The following is a 20,575-nucleotide window of genomic DNA, read 5'->3' as shown; positions in this document are numbered from 1 at the left end:
CGTGGCGTGTTGGTTTGCTGGGGCTGTCATAACAATGCACCAGAAACTGGGCAGCTTATAACAACAGAAGTGAGTTCCCTCACAGTTCAGGAGGCTGGAAGTCTGCAGTCAAGGTGCGGGCAGGCTTGGCTCCTCATGGATCTGAGGGAGAACCTGCTGCCTGCCTTTCTCCCAGCTTTTGGTGGCTGCCTGCCCTCTCTGGTGTTCCTTGGCTTGTAGACACGGGCCTCTATCCCTGCCTCCGTCCTCACCTGGTGTTCTCCCTCCATCTCTGTGTCCTCACATGGCTGTCACCTCTCTGTGTCTCTCTCCTCTTCTTATAAGGACACCAGTCCTATCGGGTCAACGGTCCACCTTACTCCAGTATAACCTCTCTTCACTAATTACAGCTGCAATGACCCTATTTCCAAATAAGGTCACCTTCTGTGGTAGTGGGGCTTAGGACTTCAACATAGCTTTAGAGGGGACACAATTCAACCTATAACACACGGGTCTCCTGGTAGGCCGCCCACCTGGATCAGCGCTAGGCTTTCTTCTCCTGACCCTCTGTGTCCCACCAGTTGCCAAAAAGAAGCACAAATTCTCCAAGATTTGCCAGAGATTCAGAGGTCAAAAGTCAGCTTTGCTTCCACTTGCCTCGCAGACTTTCTGCTTTTACTTGATTTTTGGCTTCTGTGGATTTCTTCCTTTTATGTCAATTCAGCAATAGCTCTCAGAAAAAAGTCCCTTATGTTTCATCCAGCTTTCCCCCTCGTTTCAGTAAGGAACATCGCCAGGGAACCCAGCCTGCCATACCCATCACTGTCTATCTGTGTTTGCCCTGCCGACCCCACTCCTCCGCACTGGCAGGCCCCTTACGGTAGACGTCTGCCCACCACAACCAAACCCTGGGGCTCCTCCTGAATCCAGGCTCATTCCTCCTCGGCCTTGCAGACCACCCAGAAGGGAGGCCCTGCCTCGAGGCATGCCCCTGGCCTTGGCATCTCGCCTGAGGCTAAGGGCCGGGGCTCTGCAGTTAGATGCCTGCGTTATGACTACCTGGCTGTGCCACCCCAGGCAACTGCTTCCCACCACTAGCCTGGACTTTCCCACCTGTAAACTGGGGACTTTGAAACGCTGCATGACATCCTGAGCACAATGGATGCTCCATAAGACTGGCCACGTTCATCAAAGGGCATGAGTTCTCAACTGGCCCCCAGCCCACCCTCTGGTGGGAGGGGTCCAGTTAAGATTATTAGCAGATCAAATCCTTGTGGAATGAAGTAGCTCAGGGAAGGTCCTCCGATGGGACAGAGTGAGGGGAGACCTTCCAGAATCCCTCAGACCCCCCCACACACATGTGTCTCTGTATCTCAGGGAACATCTACCATTACGTGCCCTGGTACAACACCAAGCCGGTCGTGGCCGTGACCTCCTACTGGGAGGACGTCAGCGTCCGCATGAACTGCCTCAACCTCCTCCACTTCACTCGGGACCGCCTGGTGAGTGGTGCAAGGGGGGTGCATGGAAGGATCCGGATCGTCGATGGGAGATGGGGGAAAGTGAATCACAGTCCTAGGAGACGGTCACTCAGCTCGCTCATGCTTCCCACACCAATTGAGATGGGAGTGCCAGACCCAGTGCTAGGCACTGAAGACACGAAGGTGCACAGACACAGCCCCTCCTCACCATCTGGGAGTCGGACATGCCCATAGTTACTATGCAGTCAACCAGGGCTGCAGTAGAGATACAGGTCCCGAGAGCTACCGGATGGAGAGATTGGGGTGGGGGAGGGGAGATGAAGAGAGGATGCTCAGAGGAGGTATTTGAAAAGGAGGTGACATTGGGCAGAGTCTTAAAGAATGAGGAGTTTGCTGGGGGCATGCTGGGAGTGCAGAGAAGGGAATAATGTGCAAAGCCATGGTGATGTGAAGTTCGGGCGGGCAGGGGCATGGAGGTGTTGTGGAAATAAGGCTAAAGAAGCTGGGAGGGGTCAGATCACAAAAGGTCTTAGGTGTCTGTCAAGGAAGGAAACTACTGAACAGTTTTAGGCAGGAGAGCCACCTGGCGCCTCCACCTCAGACATGGCTTTCTCGCACCTACAGCAGAGAAGCCCAGGGTTAGGACTCTGTACTCCTTCACAGTCCTGCCCCATCCTGGCTCCTTCCTTCCACTCATTTCTTCTATTGGATCGTGGGGATCCTAGCCTTGCAAGGGCATGCGACAGCTCTGAACTGACATCCCAGGTTCCTCCTCAAAGGTCCTTGCTGAGAACAGCTGGGGCCACTCAGCCCTGCAGCCTGTCCCAGGTGAGCCCCGTGCTCACTCGTCGTTTCTCTCCTGCTGGACAGAAAGCCAATCTGGACACCCTGAAGTCCATGAGGAATCCGAGGGACCCAGCTCTGCTCCCCCATTGGGAGAAACTGCGGAGGGAGCTGGTGGAGGACTGCAAGTAGGAGTGGGCGTGCTGCAAGTGGGGCTGCTCAGAGGTTCAGACCAGGAACCCAGGGCAACCCCACCCCCCGCCCCCGACCTCCTCGGGAAATATGAGTCTGCTCAGATCGTGGCCCCGGCCTGAAACCCAAACACCAGAGCTGCTTCTCTCCCATTCAGGCCCCCCGGAAATGGCCCTGACCTCCTCACCCAGCACGGTCTCTGCTGTCCCCACACCCACACCTGATGCTTCTACTAAACCGAGCCTCCCCCGTTATCCAGACAAGCCGTGCACCGTCCCGGTCCCGGCCCCGCCCCCTTTCCCCTGCTGCTCCTCCTATCCACAGTGCCCTTTTCAGGATTCTCCCTGTTCTGGAAGGTTCGCTACAAGGCCTCCCCCTGCCCCGCACCCCACTTGGATCCTCACCCCTACCCTCGAGGGTTTGTTTGGCCCGTGTCTCACAACACACCCCCCTCTCCATGAGAAGGTCCTTGAGCACAGGCCCGGCACACTGTGGGGGCTGCTAGGATTGGAGAGGGATGGACGAGATCCCAGGGGCCAGACCTGCAGTGAGCAGGCTTCCTGAGGAGGGGTGGGACAGGCTCCCCGGGCCAGGCCCGCAGGGGCCAGGGCAGGATCTCGAGTCTAGGAAGGGCCCATTGGTGTAGGCAGGGCGGGAGCTGGTGAGATGGGACAGAGGCCCAACCCCCGCTGCCCGGTTCTGGCCACAGGCGCCCTCTGCCCTGCATGACCGATCACCACAAAGCCACCGACCTGGACAGGAAGAGGTGGCAGCTCCGCAGCCTCCTCCTGCAGGAACTGGCCCAAAAGGCCAGGGAAGCCAAGCCCAGGGACATGGTGGCCACCGTGGAGGGCTGGCTGTACCGCCTCAATGCCGTGCTCCCCGAGGTGGGCACTGGGCACACTGGTGGGGGAGCAGGCCTTGGAGATGCCCACGCAGGCCTGATGCTCTCCTGCCTCGGCAGCCCCAGGTGAGCCTCCCGGACGTGATGATCTGGCTGATGTCCAAGGAGCAGCGAGTGGCCTACGCACAGGTGCCCGCCCACAGCATCCTGTTCTCCCCAACAGGGGCCCTGTACTCTGGCAGATTCTGTGGGAAGACACAGACCCTCCTCCTGCAGGTGGGGAAGCGGGGAGTCCTCAGGGTTGGCGAGGGCCCAGAAACACCCCAAGGGAGAAGCCCTGAACTCGGGGCAGCCCCCATGAGCCTCCCCGAGGGCAGGTCCACTTCCTCTCTCCGGGGTCCTTTACCAGGTGAAATGGGGTTTAAACAGTCTCCAGAGGAAGGCAGAGCCTGTGACCACCAGCATGTGGCTGACACTAAGTCCATGTCTCTCATAAATCTTCCTCAAATTGGTCTCCTCTGTCATCCTCACGCCACACTTGGTTTAGTCCCCTGTCATCTCTCCCCTGGACCACGATTGGGTGCCGTCCAAAATACTTGATGCCTATAGGGTTTGGGCACCAGCCTATCACATCAGATAAGGCTGAGTGACCACCAGCCCAGCCCTGCTTCCAGCCTGCCTCTCGGGAGGCAGATGGGGACACTCCCTTCCTCTCGGAGATGTCCCTGGCTCCCCACTGCCTCTGAAGAAGGCTCGACCTCCCTGGCCCGACCCCAGCCACCTCTCCCTGCATGAACCCTCTTGGGCCCCACACTCTGGGCGTCCCTGCCCCCAAACCTGCCTGCCCTTTGCCCTTTCCACCATCACGGAAGGCCCCTCCCGTGTACATCTGAGCCCTTCTCGTCCTGCAAGAACCACTGAGACTCGAATCCCGGCTCTACAAATCACTGGCTTGTGTGACCCCAGGCCAGCTCCTGACTGTACCCAGGCCTCAGTATGCCCCTGTGTAAAATGGGCCTGGTGATAATGATGCCCACCTTGTGGTGGTCTGGGGGGATCACAGTATGCACTGCACATTCAGCACTTAGCACAGTTCCTGGCACAGAGCAAGCACACGACAAATGATCGCTAGTTCACTGTCTACGTCACCATCATCACTCCTCTGCTGTGGAGCCTCCCCAGGCTCCCTAGGCAGCACTGCCCATCTCCCCACAACCACCACCAGCCTCTCAGTCATGCATGGGGTCCCAGGTATAACCACTCTGGAAGGTAGGAACTCTGCATCCTTCGCTTTTCAGCCCCAGCAGTCAGCTCAGGGTGAGGCCCCTGCTCTGGGGCTCAGGGTGAAGGGGCAGCTGTGTATGACCAGTTGCAAGTGTGTGTGCCCCTCCCTCACCCACACCCCTGCCCCTGGGGGGACCCGCACCCCTGTGAGGTTAACCTGCCTCTGACTCAGTACCCAGAGGGTGAAGGACCCAAGGACACGCTCCCAGCTCACCTCCGGGTCTGCATGTGGCTCGGCAACGTCATGGACAGCAAGCATCTGCAGCTCCTCCGCCAGGGCGAAGTGGTCGTGTATGCGGAGACGGTGAGCGGGGGCGGGCGGGGCAGGAGGGAGGGCGAAGCTGCAGGGGCCTAGCACCGAAGGTGGAGAAAAGCGTTCCTGGCAGTCTGAGAATTGTGAAAGGGCGTCTGATAAGAGAGGTCGCAGATGCCACAACCTTGCCCCAACCTCACCAGGCTGCCAGATCGGTTCCCTTGTTGACAAGCCACAGGCATGTGGTGACAAAAGGGGCAGCTGAGTGGTCCCCCAGGGCTGGTCCCTCTCTCCCTGGTGGAGGTTGATTGGGAATTTCTCCCAGTTGGCTCAGGCCATAGGAGGTGAGCAAGGCTCCAAGTTTCAGGGAGGCCTTGTCCGTCACCAACATGGCAGCCTGGGACCCCTGCAGACCCCAACTGGGTCCATCAGGCCAGTCTGGTGGTCTCAGGGAGGGGGAGGCCTAGGAGAGTCAGAGGATCAGGAAATGGGGCATCTTCCCACAGAACCACAAACCCAGCGGGTGGGTGAGCAGCCAGCTAGGGACCTCTCTAGAATCAGAGGACGGGAGATGACCTTTGCTGCCCGGGGAGGACATGGCTCAGGAGAAGCCCCTGAGAGCAGAAGAGAAATAAGTTTGAGTTTCGGGCTTTGTAATTTACTGAGTTCAAACGTATCTTTATGGTTCCTAAGTTGCGTGTATCATAACGTGAGTAACCAGCCCTCACGCGGGGCTTGGAGATGCTGAGAGGGACTGGGGATTCAGGATGAGGGGCAGGGAGCAGGGACTGCATGCTCAGCAGGGGAAGCTGGAAGCAAAGGCTCAGAGGCAGCAAAGATGTGGCAAGTGGTAGAGCAGGACTGGGCTCCTCAGGGTCAGCAGTGACACAGGGCAACAGGTCACATCGCAGACATTGCCAGGCCCTAACACGGGCATCCACCCGACTCCACCCCTCGGTAGCTGAGCAACCTGGGTAGGGGTGACCTCTGAGCCTCATTCTCCTCACCTGTGAAATGGGCATGTGAGGATCATAGGGGATAGTTCATGTAAAGCCCTTAGCTGATGAATGCAGCCTGCCTGCGCTGACAGACAGCTGGGGGGAAACGGATGCCTCCTGATAAGTGATGACACAAGCTCCTGGCCCAAGGGCAGGGGCCACAGGGCCCTTTCTTGCCTGATGACCACACTTCTAGGAGGTGCCTGCAGCCCAGAGTTGGGGGCCCAGGGAAAGGCCAATGTCCCAGTGTGTGCTGGGGAGGTGGCAAGCACTGATGGCTTCCCCTCCCCCAGTACGAGAACCAGGCGAAGAATAAAGACCAGTGGGGGCAGCAGGGGCTGTCCCGCTGCCCCAACTTCTCGGACGTCATGGGGCGCAAGGCCCTCCCCAAGGAGGATTTCAAGGCGCCCCACGGATGGCACTGGCAGGGGCAGTGGAGAGTGGAGCCCCAGAGAAGGTAAGGCTGGGGGGTAGGGCCTGGAGCCTGTGTGCCCCTGGACACGCAGCACTGGACTTGACACTTCTTCTCCCCTGGGAGGGCTGGTTAGCAGCAGCCCAGAGAGGTGGGCACACGGCCTCTCTAGCCTGGTCCCTGGGGGTGGGTGCACAAGACAGAGGGCCCTGCCTACCACCCTGCCCTGCACGCCAGGCCCTGCTGCCCAGCCTGGCACAGAGCTGGTGGGGCTGCCAGGAAAGGGAGCACTCAGCAGAGGAGGACCCCGGGGTCCTGTAAGTTCGGGGAGGTGTGCTGGGAACCTGGGGTCTCGCTGCCCCCAGACTCCTCCTGGACACAGACATCAACAAGAGCCAGGTGCTGGAGGAGGTGTACGAGAACCAGTACCGCAACACCATGGGGGCCTGGGTGCCAGCGGCTGTCCCCAACACGGACATGGTGAGCAGAGGCCAGAGCTGCGCAGGGGATGTGGGGGGCAAGCAGCGCAAGCAGGTGGGTGCCTTGGAGGCGGGGTTGTCCAAGTGGAAAGAGCACTGGACCATCTGAGCCCTGCCCCCACATGCTGCAGGGGACCCCTCATGAGCACTGATAGGGTTTGTACCCCAAGATGGCGCGTAGGGAGACCTCAAATAGGACCATAAGGAACGACAAAGCGGGGCAGTGTTTCCTTCCCAGGCCTCTTTCAAAGGTTGTGTGCACCCTGGAGGACGGAATCTGTTTGGGGCTAGTCTAAGCCAGCACCGGCCAGTAGAACCTTCTGTGATGATGGAAACATTCTATATCCACGCTGTCCACGTGCAGCTATTGAGGACTTGAAATGTGGCCCTTGTGAGAGGAGGACCTGAACTTTGAATTTTGTTTCATTTTAATTAACTTACATCTAAGTAGCCCCAGGAGGCTGGTGGCCGCTGCGCTGGACAGCGTGGGTCTCGCCCCTCTCCCACACACACTGCTCTCCCTCCACAAGGACAGGGTGGCCTGGGCCAGGGCAGGAGCATCTAGCCGAGACTCAGTCACACTTGTGCTTTCACAGTTGATAGTGTGGTTATTCCCTATTTATGGTGAGTGACCCTGATTTCCCATTGATAGTGGTTATATAAAGTTTCCTTTTAAAAATACGTTTGTTTACAGTTCAAAAAGGCAAGTCAGTAAAAACATATTAGGTGAATATGCAGGTGGCATCAGACGTAGCGAGTGCTGTCTGCTCCAGAAGGGCGGGGGGCCACTGTGTCCACAGTAGGCGAGTAATCGTGTGGGCAGAGTGAGTGACAGTGGCCTCGCAGCTCAGCTGCCCTTCAGCCCGGCCCCTCTGTCCACCCACAGGATGGGCACGCCATGGAGGCCCGGGAGAGTATGAAGTGCCCCCAAGGCTGGTACATTAAGAAGAACTGGACTGTGGAGCTGAACCACGCAGTGGACAATGAGGGTCAGTCCTCTGGTCATGGGCGGAGGCCAGGAGGGCCTGGGGCTGCCAAGGTCCGAGACTTCCCACAGCCTGAATGCAGCTGAGCTCTCGGGTGGGATGGGCCTGAATTCCTGGGGATTCCCCAGCCTCCAGAGAGTAGGGCCTCCACCCTTTCTGCAGATGTGGGCCTCCGTTTTGAGACAGGCAGGTTATAAGTGCCTCCCGAGCACTTGAACCTGGTCATGGAGCCTGGGTTCACTTAAGGTAGCTCCAGGGAGGAACAATGGGGTGGAAGTCTGAAGACCTGGGTTCAAGATGCAGACTCTGCTACTTATGGGCTGTGTGACATTGTGCAGGTCACAGGACATCTTTGAGCCTCACCTTCTTCATTTATACGATGGGCAGTTGGGCCCAGGCCTCCCAGGTGACCCAGTGCGACCACACCTTCCTTTGTGGAAGGAAGGTTCCTCTCTGGCACCTTCCAGGGCCAGAGAGACCTGGACATGAGGGAAAGCACTGCCTCTTTAGCGTGCTCTTCTGGGGCCCATCTCTCAGGCCTGTCCAAGCCTCGCAGCCTGTGGGCACCTGGGCAACCCCTGGCCGTGGTCCTGCCCCTGCAGGTTGGGAGTACGGAGTGGGGATCCAGCCATCGGGCCTGCCCCGGGTCTGGAACTCGGTGGAGAAGACCTACTATTCGCACCGCCGGCGGCGCTGGGCACGCGTGCGCTACCGGAACCACGGGGAGCTGAGCCACGAGCAGGAGACCCTATCCTTCCTGCAGCTGGTGAGGGGGCCGCCTGCCGGGACCTGGTGGGGCCACAGACAGGGTCCACCATGTGTGTGGCAGACGGGTGACTCTGCTCTCCCCCTGCAGCACCACCCTAGCCTGGATGAGAAGGAGCAGGGCTGGGAATATGGCACCTTTGGCTCCAAGTTCCACCTGAACCCTCAGCCCCAGAGCCAGTTCCGCCGCCGCTGCTGGCACCGCAGGCTGGCCCCCGACAAGGACAAGGGCATTGCACCCATATTCTGTCTGGAGGGATCCTTGGTAAAGCCTCAGTGGGCTAGGTGACTCCTCCCTGTAACCCTACCTCCCAGAGCCAGGGCCCACCCTGGGGGTGGCAGCCAGCCGGAGATGCCCCAGGTTGGGGCATGGACTTCCAGGGAGTGGGGGAGTCTGGGTCCCAGATCCACATCCTCAGGCTTTGGAGGGTGGAGCCCATAAGGGGAGAAGGGTGACCTGGGCCTGGGCTAGAGGAGACTGGAAAAGCCCCCAACAGCCTCAGGGGAGACTGTCTGGGGCACAGGCTATGGATCTGAAAGAGCAGACTGAGAAAGAAGTGGACAGGGCGCCATCACGGAGTCTGAGCAAAAGGCTCGGGGACGCCTGGAGGCCTGCCCCAGAGGACATCCAGCTACCCAACCTCCCCTTCATCTACTGCATCTTTGACAGTGAGCACTTAATTGAGAGTCTGCTTGGGTGGCCCCAGAGGCCCCGTCTCTGAGGGCAAGGAGGTGGGAGGGCGAGGGAGGGAATCCTGGGGGCAGGTGACAGACGTGACTTCTCTCTTACCCAGAGCCCCACTACTACCAGCTTTTCTGCTACATCTACCAGGCCCGGAACCTGATGTCCAACCAGATCCATTCCTTCCAGGGTAGGTGGCAGGGACCCCTTCTCCCCCAGCTGCCCAGGGGCCCCATGATGTGGCCACCCGGCAATATGAAGAATGTGGCAGGGGCCGGCCCAGTGGCATAGCAGTTACATTCGCACGCTCCGCTTCGGCAGCCCAGGGTTCACCAGTTCAGATCCTGGGTGCAGACCTATGCACCACTTATCAAGCCATGCTGTGGCAGGCATCCCACATATAAAATAGAGGAAGATGGGCACAGATGTTAGCTCAGGGCCAATCTTCCAAAAAAAAAATGTGGCAAGCAAATGGGTGACAAGCTTGCAGACCACTCCCCAGCAGCTCATGGCCCTGGTTTGGGGAAAAGACACAAAAACAAGGAATATAAGGCAGGGCTGCTCTTGAGATGTGTCCCCAGTGCTGTGGAATCAAGATGGGGGAGTTGGGGAGGCTTCTCCCCTAGGGGACCACTTAGCTGGGCCTTGAAGAGGGAAGAGGAGTTTTCTGGCAGAGTACTGAGGAGACATGAAGACAAGAGAGAGGGTGACACATTGGGAACCACTTGTTCCTTGTGTTAGACAGAAGGTGAGGGGTGGGGAGGAGGGGTAGCGATTTCTGGCCCTGTGCAGAGGAGGACCTGCCAAAGGCTTCAGGTGAGTCACATGCACGCTCCTGCCCTGTCCTGTTAGTCACATTTTTTGTAAGGAACCAGGTTGCTGGAAGCCAGGGCAGCGGGTGTCTACTGAAAGCTGTGTCCATTGGGCATCAGCACCCATACTGAGACAGACACATGATGTTCCCTGATGCCAAGGCCACTCTCTGATGCTGTGGAAAGACAGCCACATGTAGCCTGGTCCGCAGAACTCCTTCAGAGGAGCCACCAGGCCCTCTATCTCTGTAACACCCGGGCCTCGACCATGGTAGTGTAAAATAGACATGGATAGAACCAAATGATCCTTGGCCACTGGTTAAATGCCCATTTGCTCTGCGGCTTACACTGAGGTAGCCTTCTGGGCAGCTGGCAGTGGCTGTGGCTGCCCACCATGGGCCTCCCTGGCCCAGTGGCGGCAGCAGCCAGAGATGAAGAGAGCCTCACTTGACAGTTCAAAGGCATGACTCTCTCCTCTCCTTCCACCCTCCAGGGCCCTTCATTCGGCTCATCTTCTTGAACCACAGCCAGTGCACCCAAACCCTTAGGAGCTCTGCAGCTCCCACATGGGCACAGACACTCATCTTCCAGCACCTCTTTCTGTATGAAAACCCCCAGGACACCAAAGAGAGCCCACCACTCGTTATGTTGGAACTGTGGCAGCGGAGCTCCCAGGTAAGGCAAGCTGGGCTGGGCAGCATTGCAGGGCTTTCACTCTAGAGGAGAATATACAGAAAGTGCTCTAGTGGGGCCTGATTCGCAGAGTGCATCATGTAGACAGACGTCAGCCCTTATCCTGAAGCTGTCAGAATCCCAGGGGAGGAGCCAGAACCCTGCCAGCTTGGCCTCCCTGTTTTGTGAACTTCCCCCCCACTCCAGGGCAAGGAGAGCTTGTGGGGACGGACCATGTGGTCCCCGGTGGTCTGGCTGGATGTAAAAAACCGGATCCTGCCCCCCATGAGGTGGCATCCCCTTGTGAAAGAGTTGGGGAATGAAGAGGGTGAGATCTTGGCATCCTGTGAGCTGATCCTCGAGACTGAGGTATCGGGAGAGAAGGGCTGGCTGGGAGTGTGGTGTTCAGTGCTCCCACCCTATCCCACGTTCCTATAGCCAGCGGTCCCCAACTCCACCTCCTCAGGAAAAGCCTGGGGCCTGGGAACAAGAACACTGGGCTTGGTGATGTGGGCCTGCCCAACCTCACCCCTAAATCCCCCATCAGCTTCTGCCCCTGGGGCTCTGGGGCCTCCTCAGTTGAGCCCCCTTAGGGACCTGCTTGAGTTGGGGGTAGGGGACAGTAGGACTGGCCCAATGGGGCCTCATGCTCTCTGCTCTCCCACTTCATCCCTTCAGAGTCTCAGAGAGAGGATGCCAATCTTAAGCGTTCCCTGGAAGAATGGGGTCTACACACTCCCCAAGAGCATTGAACCCACGCTAAAGAAAATGGCTATTGAGGTGAAGATGGTGTGGGGCAGGGAGGGCCGGCAGGGTGCAGGCAGCAGCCAGGGCAGGCGAGCACCATGGAGCTCTCTCTGCTGATCCTCCTTGGGCCTTCCTGACCGCCTGACCCAAAGCTTGGACCCTAAGGAGATACTCTCTGAGAGCTGGAGGGAGACGGGAGAGAAAGGAAGAGCAGAAGCTCTGAGAGAACGTTGTAAATTACTTTAACGCGCATCTCTGCAGTAGGTAGGCGACAAGGGCTTCACGCTGCCCCTCTGCAGCGGGGACTACTTTTCAGAGAAAGAAATGGAGGCTCTGAGAGACGATGTATTCCATGCACAGTGACTCAGGGGCTAAGTGGCAGAGCCAGGATTTGGGCTCAGCCCTGCCTGACTCCAAATGCCGGGCTGTTTTTCATCTATCTTTTGACCGTAGCATGGAGGTCCCCATGTTGGAATCTTTGTGCCCTGCCACAAACCTGCCAAAGAGCAAAAGATGGGCAGGTGGTCCTGGCACTGGAGGCTTTCCCAAGATCAGGGACGCCTGCTCTGGGCCCCTGAGGAGGCCCTCATGAGTAAGGACGTGGACACTTCCTGGGGTGCCCAGTGTCTGTCAGTTAGAGCAAGGTCATAGGGTACTGGGTCACTGAATGGCCATGGAGATCTATGGGATACAAGTCAGCAATGAGCTAGATGGCCTAAGGGATGCCTGAGAAATCTGAGGCATTCCCTACTCTGTGTGCCTCCAAGGCAGCCAGCCTCAGTAACTCACTCCTGAGAACCGATTAGAGGCCAAATAAGACAGCCAGTGAGGAAGGGCCATACCTAAGGGGCACTGGAGGTCAGTGAAGGCTACAGTTACAGGGACCGGAGGGCACCTCCCTCATGGAGGAGCGAGGACAGCAGCCAGGCCCTGAGGACAAACACTGATCCCACAGGACAGGTGACCTGGGGGAGTCTTCAGACTCTGACTTCACCCAGCCACATGCCCTGGCCCTGTGTGCTCCCGGATGCACCATCCCTCCCAGGACAGCCCCCTCTCTCTGGCCAGGACCCCGTGACGCAGGAACTGCCTGCCCCTCGCCCCTTCTCTGTTCTGGCAGATCCTGGTCTGGGGCCTTCGGAACATGAAGCAGGTGCGTGCGCCCCAGCTCCTGGTGGAATGCTGGGAAGAGTCCCTGCAGACAGAACCCATCAAGGGCTTCCAGACCAACCCCAACTTCACTGAGTCCGTCCTCTTCCTCACGCTGGTAAGAAGGCCTCGGGCAAGGGCTGGGCGGCCCTCTCCTCCCGGGAAGCCTCACCCTCCGGCCTCTCCTTGGGGCTGCAGTTCATGCCTACAGAGGAGGCCTACGCACTGCCCCTCATGTTGAAGGTGGTGGACAACTGGGACTTCGGCCAGCAGACTGTGGTGGGTCAGGCCAGCATCGACTCCCTACAGCCCTACTTCTGTGACCCCTGGGCTGAGGACTACATGCCTCCACGACGTCCAAGTACGGCCCCTCCTCCTTGCCCTTCCCCAGGCCTCACCAACAGGCTGGCACGGGGAGTACCCGGGGCCCTCACTGCCTGTGGGGTTGGCAACCCTCCTCCTCACCCTCCTCCCTTCTCTTGAGACTCATGATTACACTTTCTCCACACAGTTCTGACTGTGAAGAAGTACCAGGAGGTGAGTAAAGGGCACGAGGTCCCACCTTTCTCGACACAATTCACAGGGAACAACGCTTGTCCCTGAGGAGGGGTGTAGATTAAACATAGCTCTGATATGTGTCCCGGTGTGAGCCCTAACTGAACACGGGAACTCTAAAGCAGTGATTCTCAACTGGACTGCACACTAGAACTGCCCAAGAGTTTAAAAAATCCAGATAGCCAGACCTCTAACCAATTCCTTCAGAACTGCTGGGGGTAGGACCCAGGCATCAGCATTTTTTAAGGCCCCCCCCCCCCCCACCCTCCCTAGGTGATTCTGATCTTTGCAAGGTTCAAACTACTGCTCTAGAACAGCACTTGTCACACTTGAATGGAGAGGAATCCTCGGGACACCTTGAGCAAAAGCCAATCCTGATTCAGTAGGCCTGGAGAGTGGGGCTTGAGCTTCTGCACTTCTGAGCCTTCCAGAGTTCAGTCTGAAGCTGTGGGCAATGAGAACTAAGAGCTGTGCTTGCCCTCCTTCTTGCCCCAAATCCTACATCTCAAGATTCCTGAACTAAAAGGCCTATGTGAAGGGCAGGGGCCAGGGAAGCAGGCCCGCCTCGACCCCCACTCTTCTCCGAGTCGGAGACATGAGTGGGCTGCAGGCCGCCAGGCCTCACCCTGCTCACTGCTCTCATTTTTCAGCTCCTAGGTTACCTCTATGGAAAGTTCTGGTTCAAGTCCAGCAAAGCTGAGGTGATATAGGCTCAGCCCCAGGGAACAAGGAACAACTCCAGGCAGCTCAGGGAGGTGGGAGCAGCATGACCCTGGGCAGAGAAAGGCCAGTGTGTCTTTTCCCCCCGAGGGCCAGAATGACCCTCTTCCCTGCCAGGATGAATACGAGCATGAAGTGGATTGGTGGAGCAAGCTGTTCTGGGCCACAGGCGATCTTCAGCAGCCCCTCAAGTACAAGTACAAAGACTACCATACCCTGAAGGTTTGGAGGCCCCTAGGAGGGGAGATTGCTGAGAGAGATGGAATAAAATCTGCTGGGAGAGGCCAGCAGACCCAGCCCTGATTCCTCTGGGAACCACCAAGTGGAGGAGTTTCCTTATTGTCTCTGCAAGACTCCAGGCCACACCTCCACCAGCAGCGCGCTTGTGGGAACCAGGGCCGCCCCGTCTGCAGCAGACAGTGCTCACCCTGGGGCTGCTGACTGGGCAGATGCGTTGGGGCAAGACCTGGGAGCTGGTGGTCTCTCAATCCCCTGATCCCAGGAATGTTCCCCCTCTGGTCAAGCCCAGGCCTACTCTCCCCATAACCCTGGGCCCCACGCACCCTCCTGCAGGTGTATGACTGTGAGCTGGAGGCTGTGCCAGAATTCCAAGGCCTGCAGGACTTCTGCCAGACCTTCAAACTCTACCAGGAACAGCCCAAGTTGGACAGCCCTGTGGTGGGGGAGTTCAAGGTGCGTGTCTATCCCAGCTTAGCTGCCCCTGTCTCCTTGTGCCCCTCCGTCCCCAGAAGACTCTACTAAAAGCCCTGGCTCCATATGCTCATTGTGAGGATGGGGTAGGGATGGCTTGAGAACCAGTTTTGGGAGTGGAGGAGCAGAGATCGACCTACACAGGGATTCAGGGTGACCTCCTCTTACACAGGAGAGGGCGAGGCCCACTCACCCCCAGCTCTGGCCTATGCTGGCCTCCCCAGGCCTGAAAGCCTTCGAGAACAAGCACAAGCCTGAGGACAGATGGGGTGGAATGAGAGTTCACATCAGCAGAAACTGGGCACTTGTCTAATGCCCAACACCCCTCCTAAACATGGGAGCTCCTGTTGAGCATCTCTGCTGCACCTCCTCCACCCATCCTTCTGCGTTCCGCCCCTGCAGCATCGACACAACTCACTCTCCCTGAACTGGGGCCAGGGGTACCTCCTGGAGGCTCTCAGAGCCAGGCCAGCACTGCCAGACTAGGCTGTCAACACCTTCTTTCCCCAACACACACAGGGCCTTTTCCGTGTCTACCCCTTTCCTGAGAATCCAGAAGCGCCCAAGCCCCCCCGCCAGTTCATGGTTTGGCCTCAGAAGGAGGACTTCCCTCAGCAGTGCTTGGTGCGAGTGTACGTGGTGCGAGCCATCAACCTGCAGCCCCAAGACCTTAATGGCCTGGTAACGAGCAGCCCCAAACCCGCAGTGCTCACCTTCCCGGGCCCCACCCAGCCCAGGGACCTCCCACACCTTGTCCTATACCCCAGTGTCCTGGAGCTCCCTCAGTCTGCTGACGCCGACTGCCAACTCCCCACAGGCTCCATCTGGTGCAAGGGGCTCCCCACTCCCCACTCCCTGACAAACCTGAATTGACTCTCCATTTCCTGTCCTTCCCTCACTTACGTCTGACCCCCAGTGTGACCCTTATGTGATCCTAAAACTGGGAAAGACAACGTGTGGCAACCGAGACAAGTACCAGCCCAACACCTTGGATCCCATCTTTGGCACGTGAGCTGCCCCAACTCACCCAGGCCCACTTCTCCACTCCCATCTGCACGGTGCTGGCAGTAAGCTCCAGAAAGCAAAGAACCCGTGCATTCCTTTCCAGCCTCCAGTCCCTGGCATAGGGGCTTACACACTCTAGGTGGACAACAGACAGAAGATGAAAGAATGGGCACTCCAGTTCTACCCTCCCTCTCACATGCTTTGCCTGGGAAGGGAGCTCAGAGTCCCACACCCACATCCCATCAACAGTTATTTCCAGCCATAACTAGGGGATGGCTATTGGCAAACAACAGCCATCCCAGGCTCTGCTCTCCATATTCACCATGACCAAACAAGGGGATGGAGCACGGGCCCAGGGGGCCAAGATGCTGGAGAGGGAGGCACGTAGATAACACAGTCCACGGTTTCTGCAGTCTGCACCCTCACCCCTAGGATGTTTGAACTAAGCTGCACCATCCCCCTGGAGAAGGACCTGGAGATCCAGCTATATGACTTTGACCTACTTTCACCTGATGATAAGATTGGAGCCACAATCATCGACCTTGAAAACCGACTCCTGTCTGGCTTTGGGGCTTGTTGTGGGCTCTCCAAATCATACTGCCCGTGAGAGGCCTGAACCAGGGCGAAGGAGTAGGGGAGCGGGGAGGACTGAGCCCACAGCTCCCTCGAGGAGGCTTGCCTCCTGGGTCAGGGAACCAGGGCCTGAACCCGTCTCCACCCATGCTCCCACCACTGGTCATCCTGCAGCTCCAAGCAGAGTGTTCTCCCGGACCCAAACCTTCCTCCCTTTCCCTCTCACATGTCCCCACAGGTCAGGGCCCTTCAGGTGGCGGGATCAGATGCCCCCAAGCTTCCTCTTGGAACGCCATGCCAAGCGGAAAGGACTGCCTCCACCGCTGTTCAACACTAAGGATGACTCGGTTTTTTACAATGGGAAAAAATTCAAACTGCAAAGCTTTGGTGAGAAGCAAAGCACACTGCCAGAAAGCATGGAGCCAGGCCTCTGAAACCAGGGAGGCTCCAGCATGGCAGAGCTGCCAGAGGACAACCCCCTTCTCTTTTTCTCCTGTAGAGGGTGACCATATCCACTGTCCCAGCTGGGGGCGGGGAAGGTGGAGGGCCTACATGGGAGAGGGGAAGGCTGATGACCTTGTGATCCCCTCCTTCCATCCCCCTCCAATCCAGAGCCCAAGCCCCCTACTGCTCATTATTTGGGACCTAAGAAAGAACGCCTTGCACTGTACCTCCTGCACACCCAGGGGCTAGTACCTGAGCACGTGGAGACCCGCACACTGTACACTGACAGCCAGCCAGGCATCGACCAGGTATGAGGCTGGAGGGGCTGGATCAGGAGATAGGGGCGTCCATCCATGCAGGACAATGGCGCATGATGAGAGGAGAAGGGGAGGCCAAGGATTCACAGATGTATATGCACAGAAGACCAGCATGTTCTGCACATGTTAATCAGCAAGAAGTTCCAGTGAGGGCATGCAGAATGGAGAAATTCAGAGCTGGAAAAGTCAGCTACCAGAAATGGAAGCCATGCGTCAGCTGTAGCAAGTGCTAAGGCGCCCTCCCAGCCAATGCCAACACTGCCTTAGCCTCTCTTCAGGGCAGGTGGGGAGGCCACACCTGGGGTCAGACCTGCAGACATTACAATCCTGGCATGGCTGTTAATTGCAGGCTGCTTTCTCCATGGCAAGGAACCCAAACAAGAGGAATGAAAATCCCCACAGGCACCCTAATTATCATCTACCTTCCAGCCACCAGAATGGCTCATCTCATTCTCCAAATTTCTCAAACTGATACCACATTCTAGATACAAAGTTCTCTGCTGAGCTTTTAAAAAACCATTCTCATTAAAGCTGTTTTCTCAAATGGGGTCAACTTCAAAAGAATAAAATTAGGTCAGAAAGTTTGAAAGAATATATTTATCTTCCAATGTTGGTAGTTCTACCCTTTTACTTTTTCCTCCCTTTTTCTCACCATTTTCATCCCTTCTTTCTTAGATCTCTGTGCTTTGTGGATAGCTTCATATCCTTAGGCTGTGGTTACATAACATAAAAGTGACCTGGAAATGTGGACTGATCATCCAGTTTACTCTGACTCACGGGCCACTAAGCTGATTAATAAATGAAACCCCAGTCCCATTCTGGAGCCCCATCCAGAAAGGCTGTCTAGCATGACCTGCTAAATGGCATTAACCCTCCAGACCCCAGTCACGAGTGATATCCCAGCACCATGGCCATCCTACACTACCCAAGCTTACTGCAATGTTCTCCCAGCCAAAAAAAGAAAAACGAGGAAGCTGGTGGGTGGTTGCTGATGTCCTGTCTGAAGTCCATTCCACCTCACAAATACCTCTATACTTCACCCCCAGCATTGGGAATACAGCCTCAATAGACCTCAGAACCTGGGACAGGGCTCCCCAGGCCAGCATGCTGAGAACAGAGGCTAGCAGAGCCCAGCTAGCTAGTCCATCTCTACTCTAGGGAAAGGTGCAAATGTGGGTGGACATCTTCCCCACGGAGCTTGGGCCTCCTGGCCCCCCAGTCGACATCAAGCCCAGGACACCTAAACGGTGAGTGACAATCCATTTCCCACTCACTGCAGTTCGTGGCGCAGCCTTCCCAAGGTGCAGAGCACCATGCGCTCACATGCTGAGTGGCAGTGATAACTTGCCTCTCTGGGAGTGTCGGGAGCTTCCCTCCCTAGAATTCCCTCAAATGCAGGATGACTTGCGTGGGCACGGAGGGCAGCCTCCCAGGCTCTCTCCCCTCACCAAGGCTGTGGCTGGGGAGCTATCCTCAGCAGAGCCTCAGAGCACAGTGGCTGCAGGTATGAGCTGCGCTGCATCATCTGGAAAACTGCCCAGGTGGACCTGAAGGACAGCACTTTCAGTCCCGAAAACCTGAGCGACATCTATGTCAAAGGGTGAGGAAGAAGAACAGGGCTCCAGTCAAGTTCCCTCAGAGTTCCCCAGTTCTGTCATTCCTGTGGGTCCTTCTAATCCTGGGGTGACATCTCTCCACTTCCACCTATGCCAGCTCGGGGATGGGGACAATACAAACATGAACCTCAGGTGAAAGGACTTTGGCCCCAGGTGGTTATTCGGGCTAGAGAAGGACGTGCAGAAGACAGATATCCACTACTACTCCGTGACTGGGGAGGGCAACTTCAACTGGCGGTTCATCTTCACCTTGGACTACCTGATGGCAGAGCACGTGTGCGTCCTGAGCCAGAAGGTAACAGGCCTGGGAGCGAGGCATGCTCCTCCTCTCCCTTTGGAAACCTGTAAGTTGCACTAGAACACTTAGAATGTGGCCTCAGGCAGAAATCCTCTTTCTTGACAGTCCATCACTGCTGGGTAGTGGGCTACTGAGGTGGCCAAGGAAAATCTCAAAGGAGGCAGGCCAGTAATATGCTCTTCTGCCATTCCTCCAGGACTACATATGGAGCCTGGACCCCACAGTGATGAAGTTCCCAGCACGGCTCATCATCCAGGTCTGGGACAATGACATCTTCACCAGTGATGACTTTCTGGGTAAGTTCCTGGCATGAGGCCTGGGACCAGAAGGCAGGGAGTTCGTTGGTGCTAATGGCATTTCTCTGGGCTCAGGGGTCCTGGAGCTGGATTTGTCTGACATGCCCTTCCCAGCTCGGCACGCCAATCTATGCTCCATCAGGATGATGGATGCTGACCCCAAGTGGCCCTACCTCCTCCAACACAAGCGCTTCTCCCTTTTTAAGAAGAAGACTGTAACCGGCTGGTGGCCTTGCCAAGTCCTCGATGGTGGCAAATGGCGCTTGTCGGTAGGAGCTGGGGAAGGTGTCTATTGCATAGGACTGCTATGCCACATAACTTGGCTCTAACAGACTTCTGGGAGTTTTAGCTAAATCTCTTTTCCTTTCTGGATCCTGGGAAGAGGCCTTAAAACTATTCTTGCTCCTGCTATCTGAATGCAGCCTCCCACCACCTACGGTGTTTCTAGGGTAAAGTGAAGATGACTCTGGAGATTCTGTCCGAGAAGGAAGCCTTAATCAGGCCAGCAGGACGAGGCCAGTCAGAACCCAACCAATACCCTACACTTCATCCTCCCCTGTAAGGGTCCTGTGGGGCAAAGGCACCAAATCTTTCTCCCCTGTTCACCAAGCCGAGCTGCTGGGCCCAGTAGTTTGCATGGGGTGGTGACCAGTGGGCCTCTAAGTGGGGAGAGAAAATGACTTCCCACCACCCCAGCTCAATGCTCAGTTACAGTCAGCAGAGAACTTGGGGCGGGGGTAAAGAGAAGTTGCTTTTCAAAAAGAAAGCTCTTTGCTCTGGATTACTTGACCTGAAAATTCCCTCTGCCCTCCATTCTTTGACATTTCCTCTGCTCATGGACAGACGCAACGAAAAGTGGTTCTTATGGTTTCGGTCACCTCTTCAAAATATCTTCCATATTTTCTGGAAACGCTACCGCTTCAAAATGATAATCTTCTTAATGATAGTGATTATAGGGCTTCTGCTGTTCAACTTTATCTATTCAGCTCCGGTGAGTGACACCATTGGGGACAGGGAAAAAGGCACTGGTTGCTCTTGGGATGACTCTGAAGAGAGAGTCTTCAGGTTGCTACCTCAGGCTAACTGTTGCCTGTTATCTCTAGAACTATTTGGCCATGAGCTGGATCAAACCTGAACTTCGGCTGAATGCTCCCATTAAAATATACGCCAATATCATCAGTTCATCAAACACCAGCAATGCCAACTCTTCCATCCTCACCACCCAGCATCCGAACATAAAGCCTATGAATGAGTTGAAACTCCTCCAGGGACCCATGAATCACCTGCAAGATATTTTTCCAGAACTTCCAGTCCCACAGGACTGATTCACTCACGTTTGCCTGGATTTCTCCTGACCACCACCAGCCCTACCCTTGGGCTTCCTACCAATTTCTTGTTTCTCTCCTCTAGGACATGTGCAAGGGGCTAGGGATATTCTGGCTATCGTGTTCAGAAACCACTTCCAACAAGAAGGGCAGAGTTGTAATTTTCCACAGAAATAAACAAGTTTTGTAACAGAGAG

At 56.6% G+C, this 20,575-nt stretch overlaps 1 protein-coding gene across 1 annotated transcript in view; it reads left to right on the top strand.

Annotated features, from left to right (window-relative positions):
- The window catches only part of FER1L5 (fer-1 like family member 5), a 53,613-nt gene extending 33,041 nt beyond the window's left edge, over positions 1–20,572 (top strand). The window contains exons 20-53 of the mRNA XM_046661981.1: positions 1,357–1,481; positions 2,331–2,431; positions 3,145–3,322; positions 3,400–3,555; positions 4,736–4,867; positions 6,108–6,271; positions 6,592–6,706; positions 7,592–7,694; positions 8,294–8,457; positions 8,548–8,721; positions 8,981–9,125; positions 9,251–9,328; positions 10,444–10,625; positions 10,830–11,018; positions 11,313–11,402; positions 12,490–12,636; positions 12,717–12,879; positions 13,030–13,055; positions 13,724–13,774; positions 13,911–14,015; positions 14,367–14,486; positions 15,024–15,185; positions 15,421–15,512; positions 15,942–16,112; positions 16,321–16,469; positions 16,695–16,834; positions 18,002–18,090; positions 18,348–18,443; positions 18,613–18,754; positions 18,954–19,053; positions 19,129–19,322; positions 19,502–19,611; positions 19,897–20,044; positions 20,157–20,572. Of these exons, the coding sequence (XP_046517937.1) occupies positions 1,357–1,481; positions 2,331–2,431; positions 3,145–3,322; positions 3,400–3,555; positions 4,736–4,867; positions 6,108–6,271; positions 6,592–6,706; positions 7,592–7,694; positions 8,294–8,457; positions 8,548–8,721; positions 8,981–9,125; positions 9,251–9,328; positions 10,444–10,625; positions 10,830–11,018; positions 11,313–11,402; positions 12,490–12,636; positions 12,717–12,879; positions 13,030–13,055; positions 13,724–13,774; positions 13,911–14,015; positions 14,367–14,486; positions 15,024–15,185; positions 15,421–15,512; positions 15,942–16,112; positions 16,321–16,469; positions 16,695–16,834; positions 18,002–18,090; positions 18,348–18,443; positions 18,613–18,754; positions 18,954–19,053; positions 19,129–19,322; positions 19,502–19,611; positions 19,897–20,044; positions 20,157–20,378 (4,523 nt within the window). The 3' untranslated portion in view covers positions 20,379–20,572. The remainder of the gene's footprint in view (positions 1–1,356; positions 1,482–2,330; positions 2,432–3,144; positions 3,323–3,399; positions 3,556–4,735; positions 4,868–6,107; positions 6,272–6,591; positions 6,707–7,591; positions 7,695–8,293; positions 8,458–8,547; positions 8,722–8,980; positions 9,126–9,250; positions 9,329–10,443; positions 10,626–10,829; positions 11,019–11,312; positions 11,403–12,489; positions 12,637–12,716; positions 12,880–13,029; positions 13,056–13,723; positions 13,775–13,910; positions 14,016–14,366; positions 14,487–15,023; positions 15,186–15,420; positions 15,513–15,941; positions 16,113–16,320; positions 16,470–16,694; positions 16,835–18,001; positions 18,091–18,347; positions 18,444–18,612; positions 18,755–18,953; positions 19,054–19,128; positions 19,323–19,501; positions 19,612–19,896; positions 20,045–20,156) is intronic.
- Positions 20,573–20,575: the final 3 nt, after the last annotated feature.

The sequence above is a fragment of the Equus quagga genome, chromosome 5, assembly GCF_021613505.1.
Source record: "Equus quagga isolate Etosha38 chromosome 5, UCLA_HA_Equagga_1.0, whole genome shotgun sequence".
NCBI classification, from domain to species: domain Eukaryota; kingdom Metazoa; phylum Chordata; class Mammalia; order Perissodactyla; family Equidae; genus Equus; species Equus quagga.
Note: the sequence above shows the minus strand (reverse complement) of the source record. Positions and strands in the feature narration are given on the sequence as shown.